The following is a 27,904-nucleotide window of genomic DNA, read 5'->3' as shown; positions in this document are numbered from 1 at the left end:
GTTATCTGGGGTACAGCAGTATGTCAATGTCAAATGAAGGAAATTCAGCTACCTACTCTCTCTTAGTTTAATGAAGGTGGGAATTCCAAATCTGAAATACTATTTCTTTGATTTCTGTATGTGCACAGCATGGGCAAATGTTGATTACTCATGACATCTGCTGTAAAACTGTTATCCAGTAGTGGTTTTTGAGTTCTGTCTAGATGAGAAAACAAATGCATGCCCCATCTAGAACATCTTTATCTAAGAGTATTAAATTTATGGATGCTGTTTAGGTCACTATACTTCCTTCAAGAAGGCTGTAAGAGTCATAGACAACCTGCAAACAACTCAATTTTCCTTAATGAAACTTCCATTCAGACATTGTAGATATAAAGCCAGCCAATATGGAGGACCTGACGGAAGTAATTACAGCCTCTGAGTTTCATCCCCATCACTGCAATCTCTTTGTCTACAGCAGCAGCAAAGGCTCCCTGAGACTCTGTGACATGCGAGCATCAGCCCTCTGTGACAAACATTCCAAGCGTAAGTCCTTCCTTGTGTGTACTCCAGATGTACTTTGTGTCGATCCCTTCCATCCTCAACAAGTTTGTGATTCTGTGATGCTTCTTCAGAAATCAGGCAAGTTAAATAAAAACCCCTAGAAACAAAACCCACCAAAAACACCATATTGTGTTCTCATAGAAGATGTCATGTCTTAATGTGATTTTATATAGCCTGTAAGACTTTGAGATGGAGCCTCTAATTCACGACCATTTGTGTTTGAAGCCTACCTAAGAACAAGTAGAGCGTGAGGCTGTCTGTTCTCAAACAAAGGGATGAAGGAAAATGTGTGCTTGTAATGTCTTGCTGGTAAGACAGAATATAGGCTATGCCCCCACTACCCTGGCAAGCCCAGGTGCTTTTCCTTATGCAATCAATCTTTTTATTCCTTATCTTCTAAGACTGAAAAACAGCAGACATTGTGTCATGCGGTGGTTTCCAATGAGGAGCTGAGTACCTAATGAGCTGTGGTGGTTTTGTATTAGGCACCTTCAGGACTGGACTTCTAGAACACTTATATCTCACAGAATCAGGTCTTCACTGTCTTTGGCAATGTTCAACCATTGGGAAGGAAATCTGGGAGAAATTTTCTTAGTGCAGGGGTCATGTAAGTGGTTTTGTATCAGTCAGTTTGTATCTGAACTGACTTTTTTTTTTTTGAGATAGATGGGCCTTATTAGTAGGACAGGGAAAAGAAAATACTTGAAGATTTAATTGAGACTTAAGCACTGCATAGACTTAGCACAGTTATTTTTTTTAACTGAAATAAATATAGTAAAGAGCCTAGGGGAAGACCTTTTGGTTGCAAGGGGTACTGCATGTGCTCAGAACCTCTTAGGTTGTGATTTCCAACTGAAGAAAAGAAACTTGCAGGACAAGTTCCTAAGTACTTTCGCTAGCTCTATGCCCTCGTAGACGTAGGAGGAATCATTACAATGAAGTAAAATGCAAGCACAGCCTGACCTGTTGCATTGTTGTGAGTTATTCTGTCCCATAATACTTTCATTTCTCCCTACTAATATGTCCTTCTTGCCCCTGTAATTCAGTGCCATGTGCCAATCATAACTTATTAAAACAAGAATACAGTAACCCTCAATTGAAAGAAGGCATTTTATGCCAGAAGGGAGTGCAAGGTCTAATGGTCATTGATTAAACCCTATTTTCCAGATCTGTGAGTTAGAAAATAGCCATTTAATGTAGCATTGCTGCACTGAGCTGAAGTCAAGCTCATTGAGAAGCCAAGTGTGTAGAGGATGTACAGTACAAAATTGAGAAGGTAATAGTAGAACTTTCAAAGCATTAAAAGGAGGAGACCTATTGATGGGAGTGATTTCAATACAGATCTCAGAAGCATGCAAAAATGATGATATAAAGACTGTAGCAACCGGAAAGGACGTATCTTTGGAATCAAACAATGTGGGAAATCAAATGCTTGCATGATCACCTCTCTAGTACATTCTTGTTGCATCTGATTCCTCTTTACTGTTGTTTTGTACATGGTACACGTGCATGATTGACATCTTACTCTCCTAGCTCAACTTGTCTTCATGCCTTTCATACTCATGACTGGCATGACTTTCCAAACAAAATAGCTATGACTAGAGTTACTGTAAACTCTCATGTTCTCCCATGCAACTTACTTTCTTCAGTCAGTCTTATTTCATGACAATCTCTACTTCAGATGCTGTTCCGAGATTGTGGTGAACATATGTATCTTTAGGGATAAAAGATCCAATATAAAACTTAAAAAAAATACCAGGATGCTGAGGATATGTTGTGAACTTCTGGTTTTATTCTTTTCCAAGACCTTTTGTTATACAAATCTCTGTGGTTAGGCTAGTGTCTCTTGCAGCTTTTGGAGGAAGGGCTCCTCCATTTCCACAAGTCTAGAGCATGCTATGAGTAATTACTGTGTTATACTGTATAAATAAATGTCAAAGTTAATATCCTGGCACAGGATGTTAATAAATTATATTGTTGTTGAAGATTTCTGTTTTGCTAAATTCAGTGGTGAAATCTCTCTATTCAGCATTAGTGACAGCAAAGCTACATGGTTTTCCATATTAATCTTTCATGGCTCTGACATGGAAGAGACTTCAGTATCTGCTTATCTTTGGTGCCTGGGCTGAGATTTATTAGCAAGCTGCCAATCTGTATGATGAGTAGTACTGGGGACTCTGTCCCACAAAAAACTGTCTCAAACTACCAAATCCATCCATAAGGCATTGAAAGAATATCAGGTCAGTAGCTGAGTTTTAAATGGTCATTGAGATACCGATAAGGTATGATAAAATATGTTGTTTTTCTAATAGATTACCTGAAACTGCTTCTTATAACACCTCTTTAATAGATCATACAATGCTGGGTGAGCAATCAGAGGCAAAACATATGTGGCCATTACAAATGGATATCCAGGAGAGCCCAATCTGCAACTGTAGGAGAGATACATACATAATACTGCTTCATTTTATTGTCAGCCTTGGCAGATAGTTGATGGAGATAATTCCATCAACATTTTCTGGAGAGGAGGAGAAAAAAAGACTCATGACCCTTCTTGTTTAGAACATCAGAGGAAAAACATGTTTTTTGCAATCTATGGGGTTAAAGGTAAAGATTTAGAATGATTATGAAAGTCAGACTCCAGCAGCAAGAAATGGGGATTTGATTTAAACATTATGGAATAAGATTAATAATTATATCAATATTAAAATATTCATCTAAATAATATGGGATAATGGTGGTTTTTTTAGGTGTAATTCAGGCAACGTGTGGCAGTGCAGCGTATAAAGGCAGTATGCAGGGAATCTGTGAGAGCTGGAAAACTAGGGGAGCTAAGAGCTGAAATAACCTCATTGTTAGAGCAGCCAGCTAGAAGCATCCAAGGAACAGAGGAACTTGTCCCTGATTCCAGAAATTGCCATACAAAATATTCAGTTAACAAAGAAGACAAGTTAGAGGCTACTGATGCATTATGATTCTCCTGAATGAAGAGTTCTTGCAGCAATTTAAGGCACAACTGTTTGATTAATGAATAGTTGCTAATTTGTTTTGTCTCACTGTGTTCAGAATTCCTTATAAATGTGCTGGGAGATACATTCTTCCAAACAGCTTGTAGGCTAGATAGGTACATATTGCTGTTTCAGCACATCATGCAGTGAAGCAGACAGTGAGAAAAAACAGCTTGAGCATGTGAATCTGGAAAGAAATGAAGGGCTTTTTCAACAGTTTGTCAAAATTACTAAGCTCAGAATTAAGAGGAAAATGGAAACTGTATATTTATGCAGCATGGAAATTTAAGTCACTGGAGTATAACTCTTATTGATATTCAGTGTAATAGCCTTAATATCTTAGAGTTATTGCATACTTTAGAAGATGTAATCTGCTTAAATGTCATATGTTGCTTTAAGCATTTTTTTAGTGCTCATTTCTTAATGTCTTTGTAGACTAAAAAATTGTTTCCAATTATTCATTACCCACGTGCAAAATTTAGAAAAAAAATATTTCAGAGAAAAAGGAGGTTCAGTTTCAGACTTATTGCCTCTATTTCCATGGTGGTGTTTAGAATAGAAACTTTGGGATCATCCTCCCCCTTATTTGAAGTAGAGGATCGTTTACAGATGACAGGCAGTCCTAGCAATCATCTTCTCTGGACTCCTCCTGAAAAATGCAAAGCATTACAGCTGTAAAACCATAACATAGTTAATTGATGTCTTAAAGGTATAAGGCGGTCTTCAGAGCAATGCACAGTGAACTCCAGGTTTGGTTTGGGACCAGAATATGTGATGGTGTCCTTTGCTTTCCATGAGAGCCCTCGACCACATTTTTAGTTGAAATTTGGACATGAAAGTGGCAGCCCTTCCACTAGGATATCAGTCTGGCAGTTAACTGAGTTTGGTTATCTGATGTTTTTTTTAGAGATTGTCTTGATTTTAAACTTCAGAATTCTGGACCGTGAAAGCAGCCAAAGCAAAAATCAGGAAGAATATATTTGAATGTGTTGAATTTAAAAAGTTAAATGAGTGATATTTACTAACCTTTTAGGGAATTGCAATTATAGAGACAAGACAGCTTTCAGACTTCTAACTGAATATGGATTATCTTTCATTTGCAACAGAGAACATCCAGAAGCACAAAAAGCCTGTGACAGAGTATCCCTGCTGGATTTGCTAATTAATATTGACCTTTTCAAATGAATGATGCTTATTGTATGACTGGAAAAGAGACAACTTGTTCTTCTTTTATGTGAGCTTTACATTGGAAATACGCTTTTTATTTCTGCATCTGGTTTCATGTCAAATTACCATCTGAGAGAGAGACAGCCAGCATTCTCCCTTTGTCCATTGAGAAGCCGCTGTCAAAGTAATGTCCATTTGGGCAAAATCTGCAAGGTTTTGAATGACAGGAAGGGAACTTATCTGAGCTTCCGTAATGATTTAATCCCACGCTTTAATAAAAGTTTGTTCCCATTCTCCTACTTCTGGATTTATTTTTTAAGTGTACACTACAAAGGCATATTCATTGCCACTTTTATATACCAAATGAAAAACTGTGCCTATGTCTTGATAATTTTGTAATTATGGCTGCTACTGAGGATGTGTTATTCTAATTTTACACATAGTAAATACATGCTGGATTGGATCTTTCCTTGTGCAGGAATCTCGTTGAAATGTGGTAGAAATTTCCTTTAGCATGGGCTCCAGAGCTTCCATTCTGCTCAGTTTGTATGGAGGTATAATAAAGACATTCAAAATATGGCATTGAAGATGAGGAAATGCTTCTACAAAAATACAATTATGTCTGTATAGTATTTCCTGCAGTTATGCAAGATATGTTAAAATTAAATCAGAGTAAGAAAAAGACTGATTTATGTACTTCTAGCTATCAAACAGTAGGAAGAAAGAAAAGCCTGAAGCAATGGTGAATGATTTATGATTGAAGAGGTGTTTCATTAACCCCTCTCCCCCAACTACACACAGATAAAGCAAATAATTGCTGTAAGATTTTTTTAATTATTCAGGCTATTAAAATTCCTGTCTTGTTTGCTTAATTTTTTAATAGCAACAAATACTGCTTTTCAATCTCTCTTGAAATCAGCATTATTTTTTCAAGATCCGTTTCACTGGGGAAAAAAATCACTTACTGCTCACCTTGTATATCAAGATTGGAAAGACTTATGCAGGAATTTGGCTGTACAGGAGTAGTTTCATGTTCCATTACCTTCCACGGCATTGCTCACAACACACAGCATTAAACAAAGCAAGTAAGTCTTTGTGAGACTGAGCTTTAAAGATGATTGTTCCTCCAGATTAGCCTCGTGTTTTTTTCACTTCCTTGCTCTTTTAGCACCATTTCTCTTTATTAACAAACTCACTGGCAAAGTTACATTAATGTAAGCAGCTCCATAGTGAAGCTCCCACCCACTGATCCTTAGCTATTGATCTGGCTTTGCCTTTCAGCACTAATGCACCATCCCTTGTGGTTTGTGACAAGCTGCAGCAACTCGCCACAGATGGTAAAACAGATTCTTAAATATTGATTTGAGGCTCCACTTCTAAAAGTCAGATTCTCTAGAGGTATTGATGAGGAGCCCAGTTTTAATAACAGGTCACTGGATAAAGGAATGCTCTGCGGTAGGTGGAATTTCAGTCTTGAGGTGTGGGGGTGGCATCTGAAACTTACCCTTGCTCAGAGAAGGAAAATGATGTGTAAGTGAAAAGGGCATGAAGAGCTGCCCTCTGAATTTTATAAAAAGAAAATCAAATTAAAAAAGAAGTCTTTTTTTTTCTTTCTTTTTTTTTTTTCTTTCTCCAGAATGAAAGAGGATGAGTAATACAGAACGACTGACTATTGTGGATTAACCTGGCAGGTGGCTCTGCACCACATGGTTGTTTGCTAAGTACCCCCTTCCCAGTGGAATGGGGAGAGAACTGGAAAAAAGAACCCACAAAGTGGAATGCGTGGGTTGAGATAAAACTATTTACTAAGATGGAGAAAAAGAAAAGGATAATAATTATGACATGTATGTCATAATCCTTCTCTTTGTATGTATATTCTTGTTATATATATGTATATAACAATACACAAGGAATCGCTCACCACCCTGACAGATGCCAGATGCCCAGCTAGCCCCCAGAGCAGGGGAAGAGGAAGAGCTGAATTCCCACCCCCTTCAAAACTCCTTCTGCATTGGTGTCATATGGTATGGAATATCCCTTTGGCTAGTTTAAGTCAGCTGTCCTAATTCTATTCCCTCCCAGCAATTTCAGTCCATTACTGCAACTGGCTTTGGCTCTGTACAATATTGCTTAGCAGCAACTATAAAATCAGTGTGTTATTAACATTGTGGTTGTCCTAGAACCAAAACTTAGCATCATACCGAACACTCTGAAGAGAACAATTTTATTCCAGCTGAAACTAAGGCACCAACCTGTAATAATATCAAATGTCAAGTACTTACGATTGGCTATTTATATGTCATGTCTTACCTGATAAATGTATAGTAGCCTGTATGTGAAGTTGGACTAAACAATTCCCACACATGCACATCTGTATTAATCCTTGTGGAACACAAAGACAGGGTTTTCATGCTAGCAATATACCCTGATCTTGAAAGACAGTTTCTGCAGGAGATGGATTTACAGGTGGGTTGTCTTAACAGCAGACAATAAGACATTCAGAGGTGGTGAAAGACAAATAATAATGGTAAATCAAACTATCATCATATGCAGTGAAACTAAAAAGGCATGAAGATACCATGAAAGCAGGGAGCATTGCAGCTGATTTTAGTTTGCTCGTAATTAATTCAGAAACATTTTAGTATGAAATCCTAAAGTGGATTTAAAACTGTATATTAATGACTATGTGTGGGTAAACCAGAGGTCTTGCCAGCTCTGAAACATAACAGAAAATGTAAGAATTGAACAAATATATAATTTTTACCCTTTGTAATTTCCTGTTGAAAACTTGAGGTTCAGGGACACTAGCAAGAGTGAATTTACAAGCATTTCACAGAGCTCATACGTTTTTTTTTTTCCTTGAAGTTGTGCATTTATTTTTGAACCTGCGTATGATTTTTTACCATTCCCAATATCTGTCAGAAATCTTCTGAACTTAATGAGGCGTAGTGTGGAGAACTGTCTGCTCCCACCTGTTCTGTACTTACCCTTTCCTAGTTCCCCTTGCTGACCCCTGCTTGTTGATTGGAACAGACATGTACAAGGGTACCTGTCCTTCCCTATCCATCCATCCTGTGCCACTCAAAATTACAGACCTCTCAGAGCAGTCTAGACTGAGGATTCCCATTCTATTTAGCTGTTCTGTGCTCATTTGATGCTTTTGGTGATTGCTGTCGCCTGTCTTTGTGTCTTTGCTCCTTTCCCAGTTTAGAGAAAAGACCAGAACTAAGTGTAACTCAAGCTGTGAGCAAACTGAATCTAAATGGCACACACGCACAAAAAAAATAATAATGGTTTCAAGTTTTCTGTGGTTGAAAATAGTTTACAAAAGTGTTCATATTTTTATGTAACTTTGATCTTTAGCTTAGTTTTTGGGCATCACAGCTTTCCTGGGAATCTGTGCTAATTTGCCATCTAAATTTATTAGTGTGCGTCAGTCATTAGTAAGATTTTAGCTTAGAATCATATTTTATAAGAAAGTTCTCATTAATATAACCATGCAGTCCAGAAAAAAAAAAAAAGTTTAAAGTTTTTGTTTATCAACTCTCAAGAGAGCATCTTGGCTCTTGACCCTCTGGTAAGCTGCCATGGCCGCACTGTTCAGAAGGGCAAGATTTCTCCATTTTCATTACCATTTTCAGCACATTTCTATTAAATGTTGCAGCCATTTCCATTTGGGATCTGACTGAAAGAGAGACTTAATTTAGATGAGAAATTGTTCAGCCTGGGACTGCATCTGTTTTCTGTGCTGGTGTGACTTGAAGCCCACTGAGAGAATACCTGACTCACCGCCAGAACACGTGCATCCAGTTGAAAAACAACTATTGTGTGTGTTTGTGTGTAACCTGGGGGTTGTCTGCAAGTTAATTCAGCCTAGCTGCAGTCTGCTTTCATGGCAGGACAAAGCAAATGATTCCCTTTGTTATTCCAGCATCTTTCCCGGCTCTGGTCTCTGCAATCCCCTCCCTCCTCATCAGTTGCCTGCCTTTTTTTCTGGAGTCCCAAACTGTCTTCACCAGTTTGTAGCTCTGGCCCTTGAGCAGGAGCTGGAGAATGTTGTACATCTGTTAACTGTCTTTGAAAGAAGGCAGGGAGCTGGGAGCTTGTGTTGCAGGATTTCCAGGTACATCAGCCTAAGAAATGGCACTCAAAGGATTTGGCATTGACTGTGCGTGTGAAAAATACAGACACTTATTTCAGTATCTATGGCAGGTTGTTTTTTTTTTTTCTTTTTTTTTTTTGAACAGGAGAAGCAGTGAGTAGTCAGTGGTCCAGTTTCACTTTTTCATCCTTTTTTGTACAAATAGATATTCTCAGGGCAGAATACAAACTTTTAACAGTATTCTCTAGGTAGAAGTTCTGAAATGTTTTTGCCTTTGAATAGAACATAGCTGCAGGAGAACCTTTGTTCTATGTTACAGAGTTATTTTGTAAGGCTGTTATAATTTTTGTCCTGTGAAATTTCTTACCAACTCTGTGAAGCTGCTAAGGCACCATCTTTAGGTGTTTTTGTTTTCTTTTCAGCTAATCATGTGTTCTGAAATACACTTAGACACGATTCGTTTTTTTTTCTTTTTAAATCTGGCTCTGTAATAGCAAAAAGTCATTTTTATCTACAGTTCTGCTTTTGGTTTTTGGTAATAACAGACATCTTCAAGATTCCTGTTTTCGTGCCTCGAGGAGTACACAGTATTATCAGAGTCTTCCCCTCACCAGCTCTCTTTCTCTCTTTGTTTTGTTTACTGATACTTCACAGTAAACTCCTGCAGTTATCATCAAGTGCTCAGGCCATGATAACAACATTTTGCCAAAGCTTTTACTCAACATTTCTCCCCTTCAAAAGCAATGAAAGGTTTGCTTAACTGAATATAGTTGGCTTTTCTTTTATGCCATCAGCCCCTTATACATTTATAAATTCCTATAGAAAATAAAAAGTACTCCAGATAAACTTTCATTATATCAAATAGATAGCTCTTCTAATCCCTTGCCCCATATTATCTCAGATACTGTTATTGCTTTCCCTTTAAATTGATCTTTTCTTCTTTGTGCTTTGAAAGACATTATTTACATTTGAATTTGGGAACCATCTCTCTTGCAGCAGTGCTGTGAATAGCTCATGTTTCTGTTTCATCTGGGTAGTAGTGAAGGCAAGAAGAACAGGGATGTGAGAGGAGTTCTGAAAATTTTGCTGAGGCATTAGGCTTTCATATAATTAATATAACATAAAGGATCACCTGTATTCCTTGTGATGGTCTGGGGAGGAATACAGGATTGTGTGTGCTATTTTGGACTGTGATGCTGCACCTACCATATAAGCCATCTTTAGCATTATTGTTTTTTAAAATTCATATGTTACAATCATGTAGTGGAAAGGTGATACAGGAGTATAACAGCAAAGGACTAGCCCGGATAGGATGGTATTTCAAAGGAAATGTAAAGGTACTTACCTGTCTCTGAAGATCTAGGCTCATAGGAAAGATCCCACAAGGGAGGGATCTCCAACCAGAGATCCTTCCCCAGTGGCAGTCAGCCCTTAAATGAGGTCTAAGAGAGGTCAGCCAGGCTGCAGCCCTTCTGGTCACACAGCTTCAGTTGTTCTCCCAAGGCTGACCAGGTCCTTTCCCCAGGTGCTCAATCAGTGGTTCAGGCTGTGACTCAACAGTTACCATATAACATGTGCCAGAATTTAGACCCTGTGGTGATTAAAGCTCAGGCCTGCAAACAAAACAATAATTTCAGTGCTATTGGTGACTGCATCAAAAATGTGAACCTTTGGAAATGGGACCAACAAAAGAAAGAGAAAAAGCTTTTCTGAGCACACGAGGTTTTATAATTTCTGAGGCTAAAGTTATATTTTGTCTATTGCTAGGGTTTCATAGCTGATTGACTCCTAAAATATCACTTAGTTACAGTCTACTTGCTGTTCTTCAGTGATGTGTGCAGTGATGCTGTGTGATTGATCACTCTCCTGTGATAAAACTGTAGATATCTGCATATATTTCTGCACAGCTAGTGCACACTTTGGCAGTGCCTTTCACAGCCACCAGTAGTCTACATTAGGTCATAGAAACCCAAGGCATACTAACAATCATCATTTTTTAAATGAGATGAGAGCTTTTCAGCAGATGGCATTTCCTTTTGAGAAAGAACATATTTTTATGCCTCGGGCTTTCTTCGGGATTCAGGAAAACAGTACTCTGGCAAGTGTTCCTCTCCCAGCCCATCCTTCTGCCCAAAGTGTGGAATTACTTCTGTGCAAAGTTACCCTGATTTTCAACTTGGGAGCAGGAAGCCTGGCAGAAAGGGACTGCACATTGCAGGAATGGTGTCTGCCCTAGAAATTAATCAAGAAATCAATTGAGGAGTGTAGTAGACTTTGCAATCAAATCTCAGTAAAGTTCAGATTCCAAATTCTAGTCCAACAAGATCTGTATTGCTTTCCTGAATTAACGTACCAGGTACATGGCCTTCACTGCTGTTCTGTCTCCAATTGTCTGGCTTTATTAGCCATTCTGAACTGACAGTGTGCCTTTTTGCAGTGTGCATGTTCCCTTGCATTGATGCTAAACCACAGATAGCTGAGCTATAGGTGCTCTATCTCACCTTTATTTCCCGAGGCCGCTCAGTGCCCTGTTCAGTTGTTAGGCATGCCATAGTTGCTGCACTTCCTCTGTAACTCTGAGAGTTGCTCCTGATTTCCTTTAACAATTCTGCTCATAGAATTGCTGCTTTTCTTTCTGCAGTGGTATTGGGCTTTCATGCCTGCAGTAGTTGGTGCAGCTTAATTAATCTAAGTCATTCTAATACTTACTGTGGTGAGGCTAGAAAAGCAATAAACAGTGCAGATAAGGGATGAAATGGCTTAATCTCATTAATTAACAAAACACAGAGCATCCAGGTACAAATATTACTTCTCTTCTAATCACTGACAGTTGGATGAGACACATAGAACTGAGAAAACACATCTAAGCTGTAAATGAAGGTGTAGTTCAGTTAGGTTTTCTTTTTCTTTTCTGGTTTTAATAGCAACTTCACATCATAATTAGGAGGATGAAATTCTTGCCAGCCAAGTACATAGTTTGGACAGATTAAAGGCAAGAGGTAAGAGAAATGATAATTGCTTTGTGCTCGTCAGAATTCTATTGAAAATCTGACAGGATAATTACAAAATACCTACTTTGCAGAATGTCTAGGCAAATTTTTAAAGAGCTATTTAAAGTTGCTCGTTTACAGTCTGTCTGAAAAGTTTTTCCCTCTCTTTTGAAATAGTTCAGAGCCATTTAAAAGTGTTGTACATGTACAAATATAGACCTTATTCCCATGTGCATGCCTGGCTGCATTCTGCTGCACACCCCCAAAGAAAATTGCCCATCATTTTTTTGCATTACCCCCTCATCCTTCGCCCACACACTCACCCTTAGCTTTCCACTGATTATTTCACCTGATGGAAAGTGTAACCCTGTTGCTTTCAACAGGCTGAATCATAGCCATAGATAAATGAACTGAGAAAAAAAACGTTCCAGTGGACTGCACAAAAAAGTCTGTCTTGACTGACAGCTGAAAGCTGTTCTACTTTCGGCACATCTCATCTTAGAGAGGGCATGGTGGTGCTGGGTTGATGGTTGGATTTGATGAACTTGGAGATCTTTTCCAATCTTAAGGATGCTATGATTCTATGAAATGGCTTTTCTTCACCTGCTTTTGTAACTTGGAAGTCAGGCTCACCAAATAGACAGTTTTCAAAGAATATTCTAGACATAGGTGCCAAAACCATACTGATTCACAGTATGTTTCTGGCTCTGGACGTGTTAAAGACACGTGTAGATGTTGTAGTGAAGGACATGGTTTCATGGTTAGCAAGAAATATTGGTGATAGATGAACGGTTGGAGGGTTGGATGATCTTAGAGATCTTTTCCAACCTTCGTAATTCTAGGATTTTACTGATAACTGAAAGACTGAAATTCTGACTTCCTACTGAACTTCACCACGTGAGGTCATTGGAATCACAGGACTACAGAGTTCTGTAGAAAAGCCACAGAATGGTTCAGGGCTCCTGTAGGAGTTCAGTTATGCCTTTATGCTCTCTGCAACCGTCTGTGTCCAGCTATAGGACCTGACACCTGGTCTCCTCAGTTCCGAGCTCTGGCAGGGCTAGAATTAGTCAGGAATTTTTGAAGAAGGATGAAGAGATCTTGGTTAGTATAATGGGCTTGTAACAAATGAGGTGAGGTTCACAGAAAAAAGTTGTTTCAATTACGGCAATTCAACATGAGTCATCAATATCATTATTGTAGACAACCAGACAGGGGTGCCAAGGCCCGTGTACACCTCCTGTGCGACAGGAACAACTGCATTTTTGTTATGTTTAAGAAAACAGGATGTGGGAACCCCAGGATGGATGCTCGTGGGTGAACAGCCTTGCTGTTCTGTAGCTGTAGTCAACTACACGCTGTATTTTATGTAGTTTTTCAAAGAGATGCTTTGGGACCATAGTGATAAGGTTAATTACTGTAAATTTGAAGCTTACTGTTTGTATTTTTATGTGAAGATAAGATAATCTTCATAGAAAGATGAAAGAGAAAGGATAAAGGTGCCGGGCATAGAATTAATTCTAATTTGTGTACATCTGTGTATTGGATTACCTTGTTTCGCAAGAAATACACAGCACAGATTGTGTAACAGAGTGTTTCTTCTATAGAATTCTGATCTCTCCCTTGCTTCTTTTCTTTAAACAGTTTATGAAGAACCAGAAGACCCCAGTAATAGATCATTTTTTTCAGAAATTATCTCTTCAGTGTCAGATGTCAAATTCAGTCACAGCGGTAGATACATGCTAACAAGAGATTACCTCACTGTCAAGGTTTGGGATCTGAACATGTAAACAAAGCCTGTAGAAACGTACCAGGTAGGTGTCTCCTACTGACCTCCTTCTCACTGAAATGCAATGATAGAAAAACATCTCTCTATTAAAAAAACTGGAGTTTTCTTAAGCTTTTCCTGCTTGGTTTGAGGAGCTGCAAGTTAAGAGTTGTTAACCAGTGTGATCAGAGTCCTGATACTGGAATCCTTGCAGTTGCAAAAGGACAATTTCAGCAGTAGTAAAGAAAGATGTGCAACTCCTAGGGAATCAGGATAACAGTGTGGAATGGGCTCTTGAAAGAGAAACAATGCTTCCAACAAGGGAAATCATCTCTTCACTTTGGCATCCATTTTCAATTGATGTATTCTACTATTAACATTTGAAAGAAAGTGAGGAAAGGATGTTGTGAATTGATTAGCGTTCTGCTCCCTCTGGGACTGCTGAGAGTTTACACCTTTATCATTTCAGAACTTTTTTTTCAAAACTTCACTATACATTTCTCCCTTGTGCCTAGTTCTAAAAGAGATTGTTGTTAAATCCTAACATTACCACTGACACAGCACTTTGTGAATGCCAGACAGACACATCTGGTTGCCTGAATTCGTTGTGATATTATCCAGACAAAATGCCAGTGGCTGCAGCCAGTGCTGCGTTTGTGCTCTGACATCTGTTCTAGTTGGCAGTGGAGGTCTGAGCTCGTGACTCTGCCTTCAAAAGGGAAAATGTGTCTGGGGCACAGAAAATGCCTGTAACAAACATGCGGTGAGAAAAAGCTGTTAAGCTACCTACAGAAGAGTGTGAAAAGAAAGGAAAATGTCGTTCATCTGGTTTATGCATAGAGATGGCCCTGCAGTACTGTGGAACTTCATGTCCAGTGGCAAGTGGGGCACAGCAGTTCACAGTAACCACTATGAAGATTATATTTAAAATAATATATAAGGAGAATTTGGTGGTGAGTCTTGTCAAAACAACCATCAGTAACATTGGAGGTGTTTATTAGAAAGTGTTCAGTAGACAAAGTGGGCAATGTTCTCCAGTACACCCATTGCATTTCAGAGGATACCCTGTGCTGTATCTCCTGTTAGCATTAGGAATTCTGAGCCTGTGTATCTTTAAAATGACAGAATTGGTTTTGCTCTGAAAATGGCAGTATTTGCAATGCTAAATGTGTTTGAAAAGTTGATATGCTGTAAAAATCGAGTGGGGAGGGTAAGAGTGAGACATTGTTTTATAGAAAAGAATTGTATCTCAGATTTTAGGAACTTCGATAATATATTATTTTATATTCATGCTAATGGAGTAGGCAACCTTCTCCCCGGAGAGGAATAGCTGGTCAAGCCAACCTGTTCATCTGCTTTGACATCTGCTTTTATTTCCTGCTGTTGCTAGTTATGAAGCAAGCTGGCCACCTTTAAATCAGTCTGACACCCAACAGTGGGGCCAATTAAAAAGTTACATTTCTCCATGCTGAGATGTGGAAATAGGGTATAATGTAAATTTCTCAGCACTAGGTATTGCAATTAGAACAGAGAACAACAAACATCTGAAAACAGAACTGTGTTCTGGCTGCATTACTTTAATCCAGAGATTGCCTTTCTTTTTCAGTGCTTTGTAAGGAGCATGCAGATGCATTGTCAAGTGCTGTAACCAAATGAGGAGAATCCACAGCTCAGAGGCCTTAGGAAACCCATAGCACAGGGCTGTGTAGGATTCACACAGTCCAACCGCTCTCAGCAACCTCTGATCTTTTTTCAGCTGCAGTTGTTCTCAGTGCTGTGGCCAAAAAACTGCTATTGCATCAAGCAGCTGTTGCAGAAACACTTTATCTGCTGACAGTGATTCAAACATGATTTTCTTCTGTTTATGCTTCACGTAGAAGGAAAAAAATAATTGGCAGAGTATGGTGCCCTGGACAGCACAGAGAGCAATACAATAGAGTTGCCAGTGCTTGAACATTGCAAGGCATCCCTGCCTGAAAGGCCGCTCTTTCCCTGCTGCCCAGGTGAATGATTCCAGCAGAACCATACCAGCAGGTGAATATGTTTGGAGCTGATAATAGCTTGATCCGCTTTTGGCAGGGTTTATTGTATAGGGATTTGGACTAATGTGTCACTTAAGCACAATTCTTGATTGTGAATAGTCGGTCCCAGTGAAATAGCTCCCCACGTAGTCGTATCGCTGTGTAATTCCGTAGCAGAAAATGACTTGATAATTCCATGAAGGTCTGACCTAAAACAGCACAGTGAAGGAGGGGAGAATGCCTGGGGTTAGTAATGAATTTGATCGGGATTGGGATGTGGTAAGAACAATTTGTACAGACGAAGCAAATCTGATTTTACCCCCAGTCTGTTGTGGCAGATGAGCATGAAAGCAAGGTGAAAGTTAAATGTTTTCTGTTATATTTTCCTAGTCTCTGAGGGTCTGAATGTGGTCAAATGTGGTGACCAAAGGGCCAGCAGGAAGAGCAAGCTGCTGTCCCAGGCCAGCTGGGAGTCAGCCAAGAAAAAGGGGCTGAGACCTTGAGGAAATCAGCAAGATAACCGAGGGAGAATATGCAAAATGCTTCTTGGCAGAGCTGATGAAAGGCACAGCTCTGAGCTGCGGAGTCGGACACGCATTGCAAAGGGTGTGTGCATTACAGTGGTCATGACAGATGGCTGCTGGAAGTGGGAACTAGGGAGGCCTAGAAATGGCAGTCAGCAGGCAAATATGATCTGCTTTCTTTACCTGCCCTAACCTTTGTGTTTCTTCCACATACTGGGAGCTCACAAATGTGATAATGGAAAGAACTCCAGTTCTTTAAATGATAGTGGTAGCACAAAAAGGCTCTAAGTAAAGAGAAAATGAAACGATTTAATTACAAAGGGTGCAATAAGCTGTATCAGTTCCAAATATTCTGACCTATGAGGTAAATGCTCTTCAGGGCAGAGGAGGGTGCTGGGGGTGTGCAGGAAGAATCACAGTCAGCAGCGCCTTATTCAGATGGCCATGAACAGAGCATTTTGTATGGACCCACGAAGCCAGTGCCCCTGTGCCAGAGCTCAGCAGTGCTGTTGGGTTGCTGTGTGTCCCTAGAGGCCCTCCACACAGCTTTGTTTTACTGTTCTTCTGCAACTGCTAGAAGAAAACACCAGGAATGAGAGCGCATCCATAAATTTACCTAGGCAGGGGTTCTCTAGCTCATTATTTCCATGCAAAAGGAAACCAATCATCCAGAAGGAAAACTAATCACATTCAGCAAAGGGCTGAAACAGTTTGCATGAGGTCTGTCTCTTTATGAGAATTCTTATTCAACCCAGAGGAGAGGTCTTCTCCTGGTTAATCCCACTTTTCAAGTATTTATGTGAGAATGTACAGTGTTGTTTTTAAGTCTCAGCCAAATAGTAAATGTCCTTGGGCTAAATTAGTGTTCTAATTTGCAGTCTGTGGAACTGCAGCCTTGTGCTGTATTTTGCTTCTGAAACACCTTACCCAAATATATGTATTACCACACGCGACAGGTTCTTTTAATGGAGCCAGGTTCTTTCTACCACAAGAAGCGATAATCCACTTATCTTGGAATGTGACATATTTGTTACAATTTAAATTAGATTTTGTGCACGTTAATTAGCACATCTAGGGCATCAGGTGGTGAAACATCTTTGGGAATTAGGCTGGCATTGAGAAAATCATCCAAGCAAGAAACAAGTGCGTTGTGGAGGGGTGGTTTGCAGCCTGCTGAGGAAGGTATGCTTCGTGCCTTCCTGCAGCAATAATTCTGCAGCACCTGGTTAATTGGGTTGTGGGAAGGCATGGATAGCTTCTTTAAACACAGTATCTTCTGCAGAGTTACCAATCTGCGAAGCATAATTTGCAAGTGACTTGGGAGATAAAGCAGGGAGTGGGGGACTGGCTTTGGAGTTGGCTGTGTTGTTTCATGCATAACAGCTGCTGTTTTCTACAAAACAGGTTCACGATTACCTTAGGAGCAAGTTGTGTTCCCTCTATGAAAATGACTGCATCTTTGACAAGTTTGAATGTGCATGGAATGGATCAGACAGGTAATCCATCCTTATGTCCACCATTGTCTTGATTTAGAAAAAGAGCACACTCCATAAGATGGACCACTCAAAAAGTAAGGTATTATGTATGGTTATTTTCCATATAAATTTCTATCTCTGCATGCTTGCTCTCAGGCTGATAAAAGGTACATGGTTATTGGTGTAGCTATGTGTGATCCTGCATTTACATGAGCTCTTTCCAAAATCTAGTTCATTTATTGGAGATGGGAAGAGAGAAAAAGCAGAGACAGACGCACTGATTCTCTGCGAACTGCTGCCACCTTCACACTGATTCTTCTGCAACCTACACCTTATGTGCTCCCTGGTTTTATGAATGCAAGGAGTGGTTCCTGTTTGCTGTTTGCATCTTGATCACAGCATCTGGTTAAATCTTTTCACAAGAGATACTGACACAAATGAGAAGGAAAGAGAGGGAGGGTGAAATTCAGCAGTACCCAATTGCTTGCAGATAGTGGTGGTACTTTGGGCAGTGGGGATATTGCATTATAAGAACTAAGCAGCCTAGAGGACTGGGATGATAAAAATGAGTGAATCCAGGAGTATAAAGTAAGGTGAGGATTTTAGCTGAAGGAAAGCACGAAATTCCATTTTATCAATTGGAAACAACTCATGGGGACATTCATACACCATGGAAGGGATTAGCAGATTGTAGAATGCATGAGAGACTGGGCATGAGCCAGGTTTACATGGCACACAGTGACTCCTTGGCTCAGCACAGCTGGGAGCCAAAAAGTAAGTGCTGCTGGTCAGTTTAGCATGCTCAGAGAGCTTGGAGCTTGCCTTCAACTCACTTAGCCTCACCTCTGGGGAAAGCAGTCCATCTCATGTCACAGGGAGCAAGAATGCATGCCTCAGTAGTATTTGCTCACAAGGATTTACTCAGTGTTGAGTATACACCGTGATACAAACTGCAGACCATTTAAAAAGATGTAGATGGACCACCCTGGGCAACATGCTTCCTAGATTATCATTGCACCTTGGATACCAGCAATTGTTTTCAGTGTGGTCAGAAAGTGGGAACAACCCACAAATATATGAGGGGAGGAGCCAGGTTTTGGAGCTTCTCTCTGACCTCCCAACATCATGCATGAGTGGATGGGTTGACTCCAGAGATTCTGAGTACTGCTTGGTCCTGCTTTGTAGTTTGGTTCTACTGGGAATACCAAAGTAAAAGCCTTTCAGTGGTGCCGATTGCTGTCTAAATCTGATACTGAAGAACCACAGAATCATAGAATAGAAACACAGAATCAGTTGAGTTAGAAGGGACCTTTAAATGTCATCTAGTCCAGCTGCCCTGCAATGAACAGGGACAAATCAAATAATTCAGATATTCTGAAACCTGAACAAACATTCAGGCCATTTCAGGTCCTTTCAGACCATTTTGCCTATCCTCAGTGGGAGCTCCCAGTATGTTGTGCAGGATGGGCAGCCACATGGCCCAGAGTCCTTCTCCCTTCATCACATGAAGTGCTGCCATCCACGCTGATGAAGCGAGACCACTATCTGAATGGCTGCCTGCTAATAACACAAGTTTTATTTAATAGCAGGATGTAAAATGAGTGTAATATTTTAGCTCCTACCTGACAGATCAGAAAGATCAGCGCAGTAAGTAATTATTAAGTGGGAGCCTTGCACTGTGAGGGCTTAATTTGTTGTACTGCCCAAACATCAGGGGGTTGTTAGCCTTGCACAATTACCAGATCTGTCACTAAGCACAATATGCTGCTCTCGAGTGTAAGGAAGCATTCTGTAGAGTCGCTGGCAACGTTTGACAAAAGATAAGGGTCCGCTCTAGTTTAGTTGTTTCTTTTTAAGAGTCAAATATACCAGTGCTGATGTTCATCTTTTGAGGTGATGAAATTCACCTCAAAAGATGAATTCAATCTTCTGAGCTTCTTGCTTCTGTGCACAACATTTTATCATTTTGGTACACACTACAAGATTATTTTGGCTTTGGTGGATCATAATTTACATTATATTTGAGTACCAGCAGCTATTAGAGAGCAGTTCATTTGAATAGTTAAGTCACTTACTTTGATCCTTTTGGTGTATGTTTTTCAACAAAGCCCTTCTGCTAAAGGTAAGCAATGCATACTAACAGTGGTATTCCTAAGAGATGCTGTAATATAATGTTTATGGCATTAAATCATATTCATAGCAGTAATAATTGCAGTTCTAAACATGTTACTTCTATCCTTTGCAGAGTTTACAGTGACAAGTTAAAGTGAAAAGCTTGTTCATTTAAAAACGAAAGCATGCTTGTTACTTGGGATAAAATACTTTTTATTAATTTTGTCATTATTAAGGAGTTAGCGTAGGCAGTGATAGAACCTGATGGTGAAGCTGCTTACAAAAAAAATCAATGTTCGCGAGCTCTGATTAGAACGTGATTGATGCTCAGTTTCTCCAATGAACAGGAACTAATCTGATCAGACAGAGCCTATCTCATTTGCTGAAGGGCACATTAATCAGCAGGCACTTGGGCAGAAACAGTGGTCAGGGAGAGAGTCAGGCAGAGGTCTTACGGTAATTCAGCCAGATGAGCACATATTATCTGTGGTTGAGTATATTACACTAAAATCATGCCATCTTTATTGTATATACATCATTACGTGACTATGGGGACTATGTGAGCTCTGCTTTGTATGCCACTTGCATTCGATTCTTCCATTCAACTCCAAAGTCAAGGCTTTCAGTAACAACCCCCAGGACCTTGCTACTTACCCATTCTTTTGTTCAGTTATACCTCAAAAATTAGTACTTATAGATCTTTTCTTGTTTGTTTGTGATACACTGAAGAAGTAAGTAAAAGAAAAAATAATTTAGTGTATTCAACATGGTAGCAAATGAACACCTGAGTCACTGTTCTGTTTTTAAGACTGCAATGAACGGCATATGGGAACCCTTCCAGGGAGGCTTCTGAATGCCATCACCGTTAGTGCTGTGCTGTAAGCAGATGAATGAAGCCACACACAGCTGTGCAGTCAGCCCCTCCCTACTGAAGTGTCAGTCATCCTGAGGTACAGCCATCAGCCTTCGCTCTGTCAGGTGGAATTGGCAGGTCCTGGGGCACGGGCCGCTCACCGCCTGTTCCTATTGGCACTGCGCTCTGTTCCAGAGTGCTGGGGGACATCGGGGCTCAGCATGACTCGTGTGAGCTTGGGAGGGCTGGGAGTTCCTCTTCTTATTTCCAGTCTTAACCCCGCAAGCAGGGTTTGAACAGCTGGTCTTTAAGGTCCCTTCCAACCTAAGCTGTTCCGCGATTCCCAGGATTGTCACAAGAAGATGTAGGGCCTTGCGTGTTAGTCCCAGAAGATAGCAGGGTAGATTAGATGGTATCTTGCAGGTGTGAGGGCTCAGCATAAATGGGGAGATGGTTTCAGGTGAAGGAAATGGGCCCTTCCATGTTGGGTGCCTGGAGGGGCAGCTCTGCAGAGACTCAGGACAGCATGTGGAGGCAGCTGTGGTGGGTGCTGCTCTGGTCCAATGGTAAGTCCCCCCCTCAGAGCCTTAAGGGGCAGGCAGGCAGGGTTGGTTTCATTTTTCCAACATCTCAGCCTGCCATGTGCTGGCCATTGAAGCCTGTCCAGACCTTGCCTTTCCTCATCCTGTGAGCTCTTGACTGGCAGTGAAGGGGGGATGCTCTGACATGAGCTGGACTTCTCTGGACAATCGAGATCTATACGTGAAGAAAAAATTGAAGAATGATCTGAGCCAGAATTGGCCCAAAGCAGGTTTTAAAACCTAAACAGAACAGCGTATGATTGGGTTTTTAAGCAAGCCCTAATTCTAGCTGATAATCCCAGAGCTTCAGGGTCAAGGCAGCTGAATCAAGTTGTTGTGATTAAAACTCTGTGTGCTGGGAAGGGCTGCTATATGGATGACAGTAAAGGGCTTGGCTTGCAGTAAAGAAATCTGATTAAAGTAGGGGAGTAACAGAGATTTGAGAAAGACAAAAGTACGCCAGTTCTGACTGACTGAGGAAAGCTCAATGCCTGAATAACAGTGTGGAAAAAAACCTCACTGCAGTTCAGTATAAATGCTGAGGGCCAGTTGGACACACCTGGGTTGGCGGAACAGGGAATATGTTGATGATGTTGGTCTGCAATGGATTTTTCCTTCCCCCTATAAGAATACATTTGTTCTGCTTGTAAATGTAAATAATGGTTAAACACTTTGCACTCAGAGATGTAAATTTAGCAGTGAGGCACCTCTGATTGTATCATTAATGAGGAAAAGTGCTGCAGTGTCAGTGTGGGCTGGGGGAATTACTGAAGTCTTGTGTTGCTGCGTAAAGCACTTGAAGAGTTGTGAGAAACTCTTCTACCAAGGTGAGAGGGAATGGCATCAGGTTGCACCAGGGGAGGTTCAGGTTGGATATTAGGAAACATTTCTTCTCAGGAAGAGTGGTGAGGCACTGGCACAGCTGCCCAGGGAGATGGGGTCACCATGCCTGGAGGTGTTCAAGAACCGTGGAGATGTGGCACTGAGGGACATGGTTAGCAGGCATGGGGTGATGGGTTGATGGTTGGAATGGATGATCTCAGTGGTCTTTTCTAACTTTAATGATTCTGTGATTCTTGGAGCCTACTTGGAGTAGTGGGCAGAGAGGAAGGCTCAGTCCCCATGGGGTTAGAGCCTTTTAAAAAGAACACATATACATATATATTTACTTACTAATTCATGCTTTTTTTAAAAGCAGCTTTGCTCCTGCATGCTCCTTAGGATCCACTGCTGTGTTGTGAGGCCTAAATGTCTCTGCACAGCTGAGGTGGTCCCTCTGACTGTACTTCTGAGTGAGATCAGAGGTTCAGAGGTTCTCAGCCAGAGCTCATTTGGGTGCTGCCTCAGGCTTCTGTGGGTTGGGGTGGGGAACTTCTGGGTGGGGAGCTGTTGTTTCTTGGACCAGCCTCAGTGGGAAAGGTGCTCGTGGTAACACTGCTAAGCAAAGCAAGCAGTGAGAGATTCAGGGCAGGCACTACCTATATTCAGCTGCTATTTCCATATATACAGATATACATATATAAATCTCCTTATGGCATACGTTCCGTCATTGTACATTACATTTTCCTGAACAAGAACAAATTGCAGGGTTGCATTGAGTTCTTACTCTCTTTTATTGTTATTTTAAGCAGCAGGTAAGGTTATAATCCATCTGGGTTTGTGACCTTGAACAAGAATGGACACTTTCTCATTTCCATAATGCTATTTTTTACTGAGCCATTAAAATACAGAAAAACAGGGCCAGAATGAAAAGCAGTCATCTACATATGTTAAAAAAAATCCCTGTGATGAATCCAACCAGAGGAAACAGACTTTAAAAAATATATGAGCTGAAGAAATTAAAACGCAAATGGACTGTAAAAGCAGCTATACTGCAAGCAAACCTAAAAAAAGATTTTTGACAAGCACTTGTCTGTGCTGTTGGTGCATTGGTCCATTGCCTGCGTGAGCACCGCTCCCCTGATGGGTTCCGGCTGCATCTGGTGCAGGGGCTGCATGCCCAGGAGCACCAATCCCCCAGCGCATCTCTGCAGGCACTTAGGGCCCTGCAGCCCCAACTCAGACCCCCCCGGTGCTGGGCTGGGCTGTCAGCATCACAGTGCACGGTAGTGCTGGGATAGGAAATCACCTCCGCTTTTTGATGTTGTGAATAACCATTGTAGCAGGAGCCCCAGTGACGAGGTGCGGTGATTTGGAAGGAGTGAAACATTAGATTTACTGCTGTTTATTCAGTTTCTGAAGTGGGCACTAATCTTGATCAATGGGCTTTCTGCAGCTTCTGGGATACGTTTTATCAAGCTGTCAGGCTGCCTGTTTTTTTTTGTTTGTTTGTTTAGCCCGTGAGGTTGCTCAGGTGCAGCTCAATAAGCAGCACAGTGCCAGGTGGGGCAGGTATGGGGTGTGTCTGCAGACAGCCCTGCTGCAGCTGCTGCTGCCCATGGACAAATGCCTCTGGTGTCCGGCACAGGGCAGAAGCAGCCTGTCAGCAGGATGCAGGCTGCATGCCATCAGCAGACAGCGGAGCAGGATGGAGCTGCATGACTCATTTGTATTGCAGTAGCTCCTAAAGGCTCCAGATGAGATGAAGGTGATGCTGGCTGCGGGCTGTGCGTGCAGTGTAGGACAGCCAGCTCCTGAATGCAGGGGCACCAAATCTGATGAGCCGGTGTGCAGGGCAGAGAGCACAGCTCACACTTTGCATTGTGCCACCGCTGGGTGTGCAGCTCTCCTGGCTGGCTGAGCAGATCCCCCCAGGCAGGAGATAGCAAAATGTGAAAGCAATGCGGCTGTCACCCGTGGTGGAGATTAGTTTGTTAAATGCAGAGTGCGTGAAATATGCTTGGATTGGCTGTACTGAACAGGCAGATATCGACTGACTGCCCACATCTGTCTTCGAACTCAGTGTGCAGCTCCTCCCATGGAGACCTACCTGGTGGTTTGGGGCGGGTTCCCCTTCTGGAATGGAAGTGCTGAAAGTCACTGTGTTTGGGGCTGAGACAGAAAAGGTGAGCAGAGTGTGGCCCCAGATGTGAATAGTGAAAAGCTTTGCAGGAGACGAGCTCTCAAGCAAGGTTTTAAAGTCTGTGAGTGTAAGAATCCAGTAACCTGAGGGCCAAGGATGAAATCCTGAATTCCTTAAAGCTGCTGACAAAATACCTCCCCTTGGGGAGTGGGGGACGAAGAAACCATTATTTCAGGCTGATTAATGGGGAATTTATGCGGAGTGAAGTAAGGTTCTTGTCTCTTTCTCCAAGATGCAGAGATACATCCTGGCTTGAATTTTCCTTCAAACTTTCTATACAAGAGACAAAGGAACTCTATCTATATCTTCAGTTTGAAGAAGTATTATATATATATTAATTTTAGAAGCATCTAGACTTGCCAACAGGCCTATAGCTTTAGAAAGAAAAAGGTTTTGTTTTGAAAAGAAATGTACTTTGTAAACTCTGTTTCTTTTTAGAAGATTGTCTCTGGATCCATGGTAATCTCAGCTGTCAGAAAAGGTCTGGCTGTGGCACAGAGCACACTGACACGTCACATCGTTGTCTTGTGAAGTCACTCTTATGGTGTTGGGGTCCTGACTTGTGACAGTTTGTGTGAATGGCCAGGGTGCCACTGCTGGGGAAACCGTACATTTCACTGAATACTTTCAGAGGGAAGGAGGAGACGTCGGTAGGGAGAAAACTTCACTTTGGGGGGAAAAATCCATGATTCTATTCTTTCCCTGCTAAAACCAGAAGACATCCAAACGCCACTGCTTAGCTGTCCTGAGGAATTCGTGTTAGCAGACCTCCCACAAGCTGCTCTGTAATTATATCTTTGTTTTTTCCCCTCCACCCTCTCTTTCTCCCCCAGTGTCATCATGACAGGTGCATATAACAACTTCTTTCGAATGTTTGACCGTAACACCAAGCGGGATGTTACCTTGGAGGCATCCCGGGAGAGCAGCAAACCCCGCGCTATTCTCAAGCCCCGGAGAGTCTGCGTTGGTGGCAAACGGAGGAAAGATGACATCAGTGTCGACAGTTTGGACTTTACTAAGAAGATCTTGCACACAGCGTGGCACCCGACCGAGAACATCATTGCTATAGCAGCGACAAACAATCTCTACATATTTCAGGATAAAGTGAACTCAGAAATGCACTAGGTTTATCAATATCCCTCTGTATCTACAAACCAGCCTGTTGAGAGTTGTAAAAGGATGTGATCTTCACAAAAATTAGGGCTTCTGTGGTGGGATTTGTAGGTTGCATCCTTTCATCCCTCAGCCTGTATCATTACTGGTGGCAAACCAACTATTCTCATCACTGCAACTGTACGAGTAAAAGGCACGACTGCAAATCCAGCCCCGTGGTCTGTGTCGGTTCCTTTAATCCAACAGGGGCACTTACACAGCTGGGCAGTGTTCTGAGGAGGTCTGGGACCTCCTCAGCTCCTGTCAGTGCTTTGAGGGTCTCAGTGGTTCACAGGACCGCGTCGTTCTGGTGCACTGCCTGCTTCTGCGGCCCACAGTTACCACACTGTTAGAGCTTCTGCTTTAATCTTTTGATTATTATTTTTTTTTCAGTAACATTTTTCTGTCTTTCAACTAAGCTGAGCCTGTTTGTGCGCGAACGAATGAGTAGCCGCATCCCTTTGGACCACGTGGCACATTGGAAGGGCCTCCCAAATCCCTACTGGTGAGAAGCTGCCCTGTGTCACCCGTCCCATTCCCTTCTTTACACTCTTGCATTATTTATTCATGTTACTAACATTGTGCTTTGACTTCCTGAGTGAATAAGCAGCAGGCTGCTGGAGTTACTCAGCCAACTTGTTTTAGGAAGTTAATTCTCCCTCAATCTCTTTGCTCTGTTTAATATTTAGCAGCTTTCCCCCTAACTTGGCATTACCACTGCACGGGGACTGGCTGCTCAAACACAGCCTAGCAGAGTTAATCCATAAGCCTACACTGTCGCCTGGGGGTGGGGAGTTCTGGAAGCCTTGGCTAACAGTGCTGTCCTTGGAGGCAAATCCTGACTTCAGTGGAAGCAAAGTCACAGCTCTGCTGGACACCCCAGGAAATCCCACTGTTGCTCAGTGCAGAATGGTTATTCTTGTCCTGGCATATGGGGAATACAGACAATGCCATGATAGCTGTAGCTATAAGAAGAATAGTACTGTGAGAGGTGGCTTTGCTCAGTGAACTGTGAGGTGACAGTGAGCCCACTGCTGGGTGATGTGGGTATTCCTGGAGAAAGAGGAAAACACAAAGTCCAAACCAAACCTTCTTCCACATAAACACATCACTGTGAGATCCATAGCTCTTACAGATCTGTCTTTGCTTTCAAACGAATAGGATGTAAGTGGCAAGTGAAAGTACGTGGAATTACGTGCTCCATTTTGGAAGTCTGTGGGAACAGTGTAGTGCTAGGAAGTCCTCTTCATGCACAAGAAAGTTCTGTCTGCCTCCCTAACAGCTCTGGAAGAAAAACTGATATCCCAAAGGATTTCTTCGCGAATCACAAACAGGAGAGCACAACTGAGACGATGGCATTAATGTGCCCATATTAAAACTCCTCAGAAAAACAAACAAACAAAAACCCACTTCTTTAAGCCATTATGCACTGATGTCTTTGGTAAGTGGAGAACAGACTGATAAAGGGACCTGCATGCTTTCCTATTTTGTTTTGGAGGAAAAGATGGGTGAAAAGCTGCTTTAAACACCTGAAAAAGCCAAGTCTGTGGCTCTTTTATAAGACGTCTTAACACAACACGCCAAACCTGTCTGAAGTTTTCTACATCAGTGCTGTATATTTTGTGTGTAGAAGCACAAACGCACGCGCATCCGTTTCCAGCCGTACTGAACACACCCGGTATGAAACGCGTAGGTTAATTTAAAGGGAATGAGAAATGTCTGTTTATAAAATACTGTATGCTCTAGCAGGCATGGACAGTATGTGTACATATTTATTCTAACGAGATTTAACAAAACCGCTTTTTTTCCTTGTAAAGAGGTTTAAGGATGTGGTAAGTTGTATAGAAAAGTTGCTAATGCCAAACTGCTGCTTCAAGGGCGTCATTCAATTTCTTTGACTTCTGGCCTCCTCATTAACCTTTGCAGCTCAAAAAAAATTGCTCTGAGCTCATATTGGCATTTACAGGTAGAAGTTCTGTAAAACATATATTTAGCTTCACCATGCTCAAGTAAGAGACTATAGATAACTTACTATAAAGCAGCTCTTAATACAACTCTTTTTCTTTCTTTTTTCTTTCCTTTTTAATTTGAAGTACCTTACTCTGTTATAGCTCTGGGTACCAAAAAGATCATGTTAAAATTAAAGAAATAAGTATATCTTTGGAGCTTTATAAAACTAATGAAACACCCGACCAAAATAACACAAAAGTGATTACAGAGGAAGTAAATAGAAATCTCTCCAAGACCAGTATTCATTCACATCTTTGACTTTGCTACTACAGTTGTTTCCTGGTCTTCTTGAATGTATGGAAAGTTAACATCGTCATTGTGAACGTTTCCAACTTTCTTTCTCTTTTTAGTTTGAGCTTTCAGTGGTGTAGAGTAAATGATGGTAAAGTTGGTAAATCTGATTGTTTTGAAAGCTGTTGTTCATGGCTGCATTCTTTGTGTTGCACAAATTAGCTAACTGTTGTTGAATAAAAATATAAATATGTTAATACCAGCTTTTTCAATAAAATACAACCAAAAAAGGCACAAGTAGATGACTTCAAGGCACAGCTTATTTTTAAGCTAGGTGTGAGAGAC

At 41.3% G+C, this 27,904-nt stretch overlaps 1 protein-coding gene across 1 annotated transcript; it reads left to right on the top strand.

Moving 5' to 3' along the window:
• Window positions 1-353: 353 nt before the first annotated feature.
• LOC104910827 (serine/threonine-protein phosphatase 2A 55 kDa regulatory subunit B gamma isoform-like) lies at window positions 354-27,027 on the top strand (the record flags this gene model as incomplete). The annotated part of the gene is given in 4 exon segments (XM_010710398.3): window positions 354-525; window positions 13,455-13,624; window positions 17,528-17,619; window positions 25,000-27,027. Coding segments are annotated over 4 exon segments (726 nt in total), but the record flags the coding sequence as incomplete, so codon positions are not given.
• Between the last annotated feature and the right edge of the window lie 877 nt (window positions 27,028-27,904).

This window comes from Meleagris gallopavo, chromosome 4 (assembly GCF_000146605.3).
Source record: "Meleagris gallopavo isolate NT-WF06-2002-E0010 breed Aviagen turkey brand Nicholas breeding stock chromosome 4, Turkey_5.1, whole genome shotgun sequence".
Taxonomy (NCBI): domain Eukaryota; kingdom Metazoa; phylum Chordata; class Aves; order Galliformes; family Phasianidae; genus Meleagris; species Meleagris gallopavo.
This window is presented reverse-complemented; position numbering and strand designations above follow the sequence as displayed.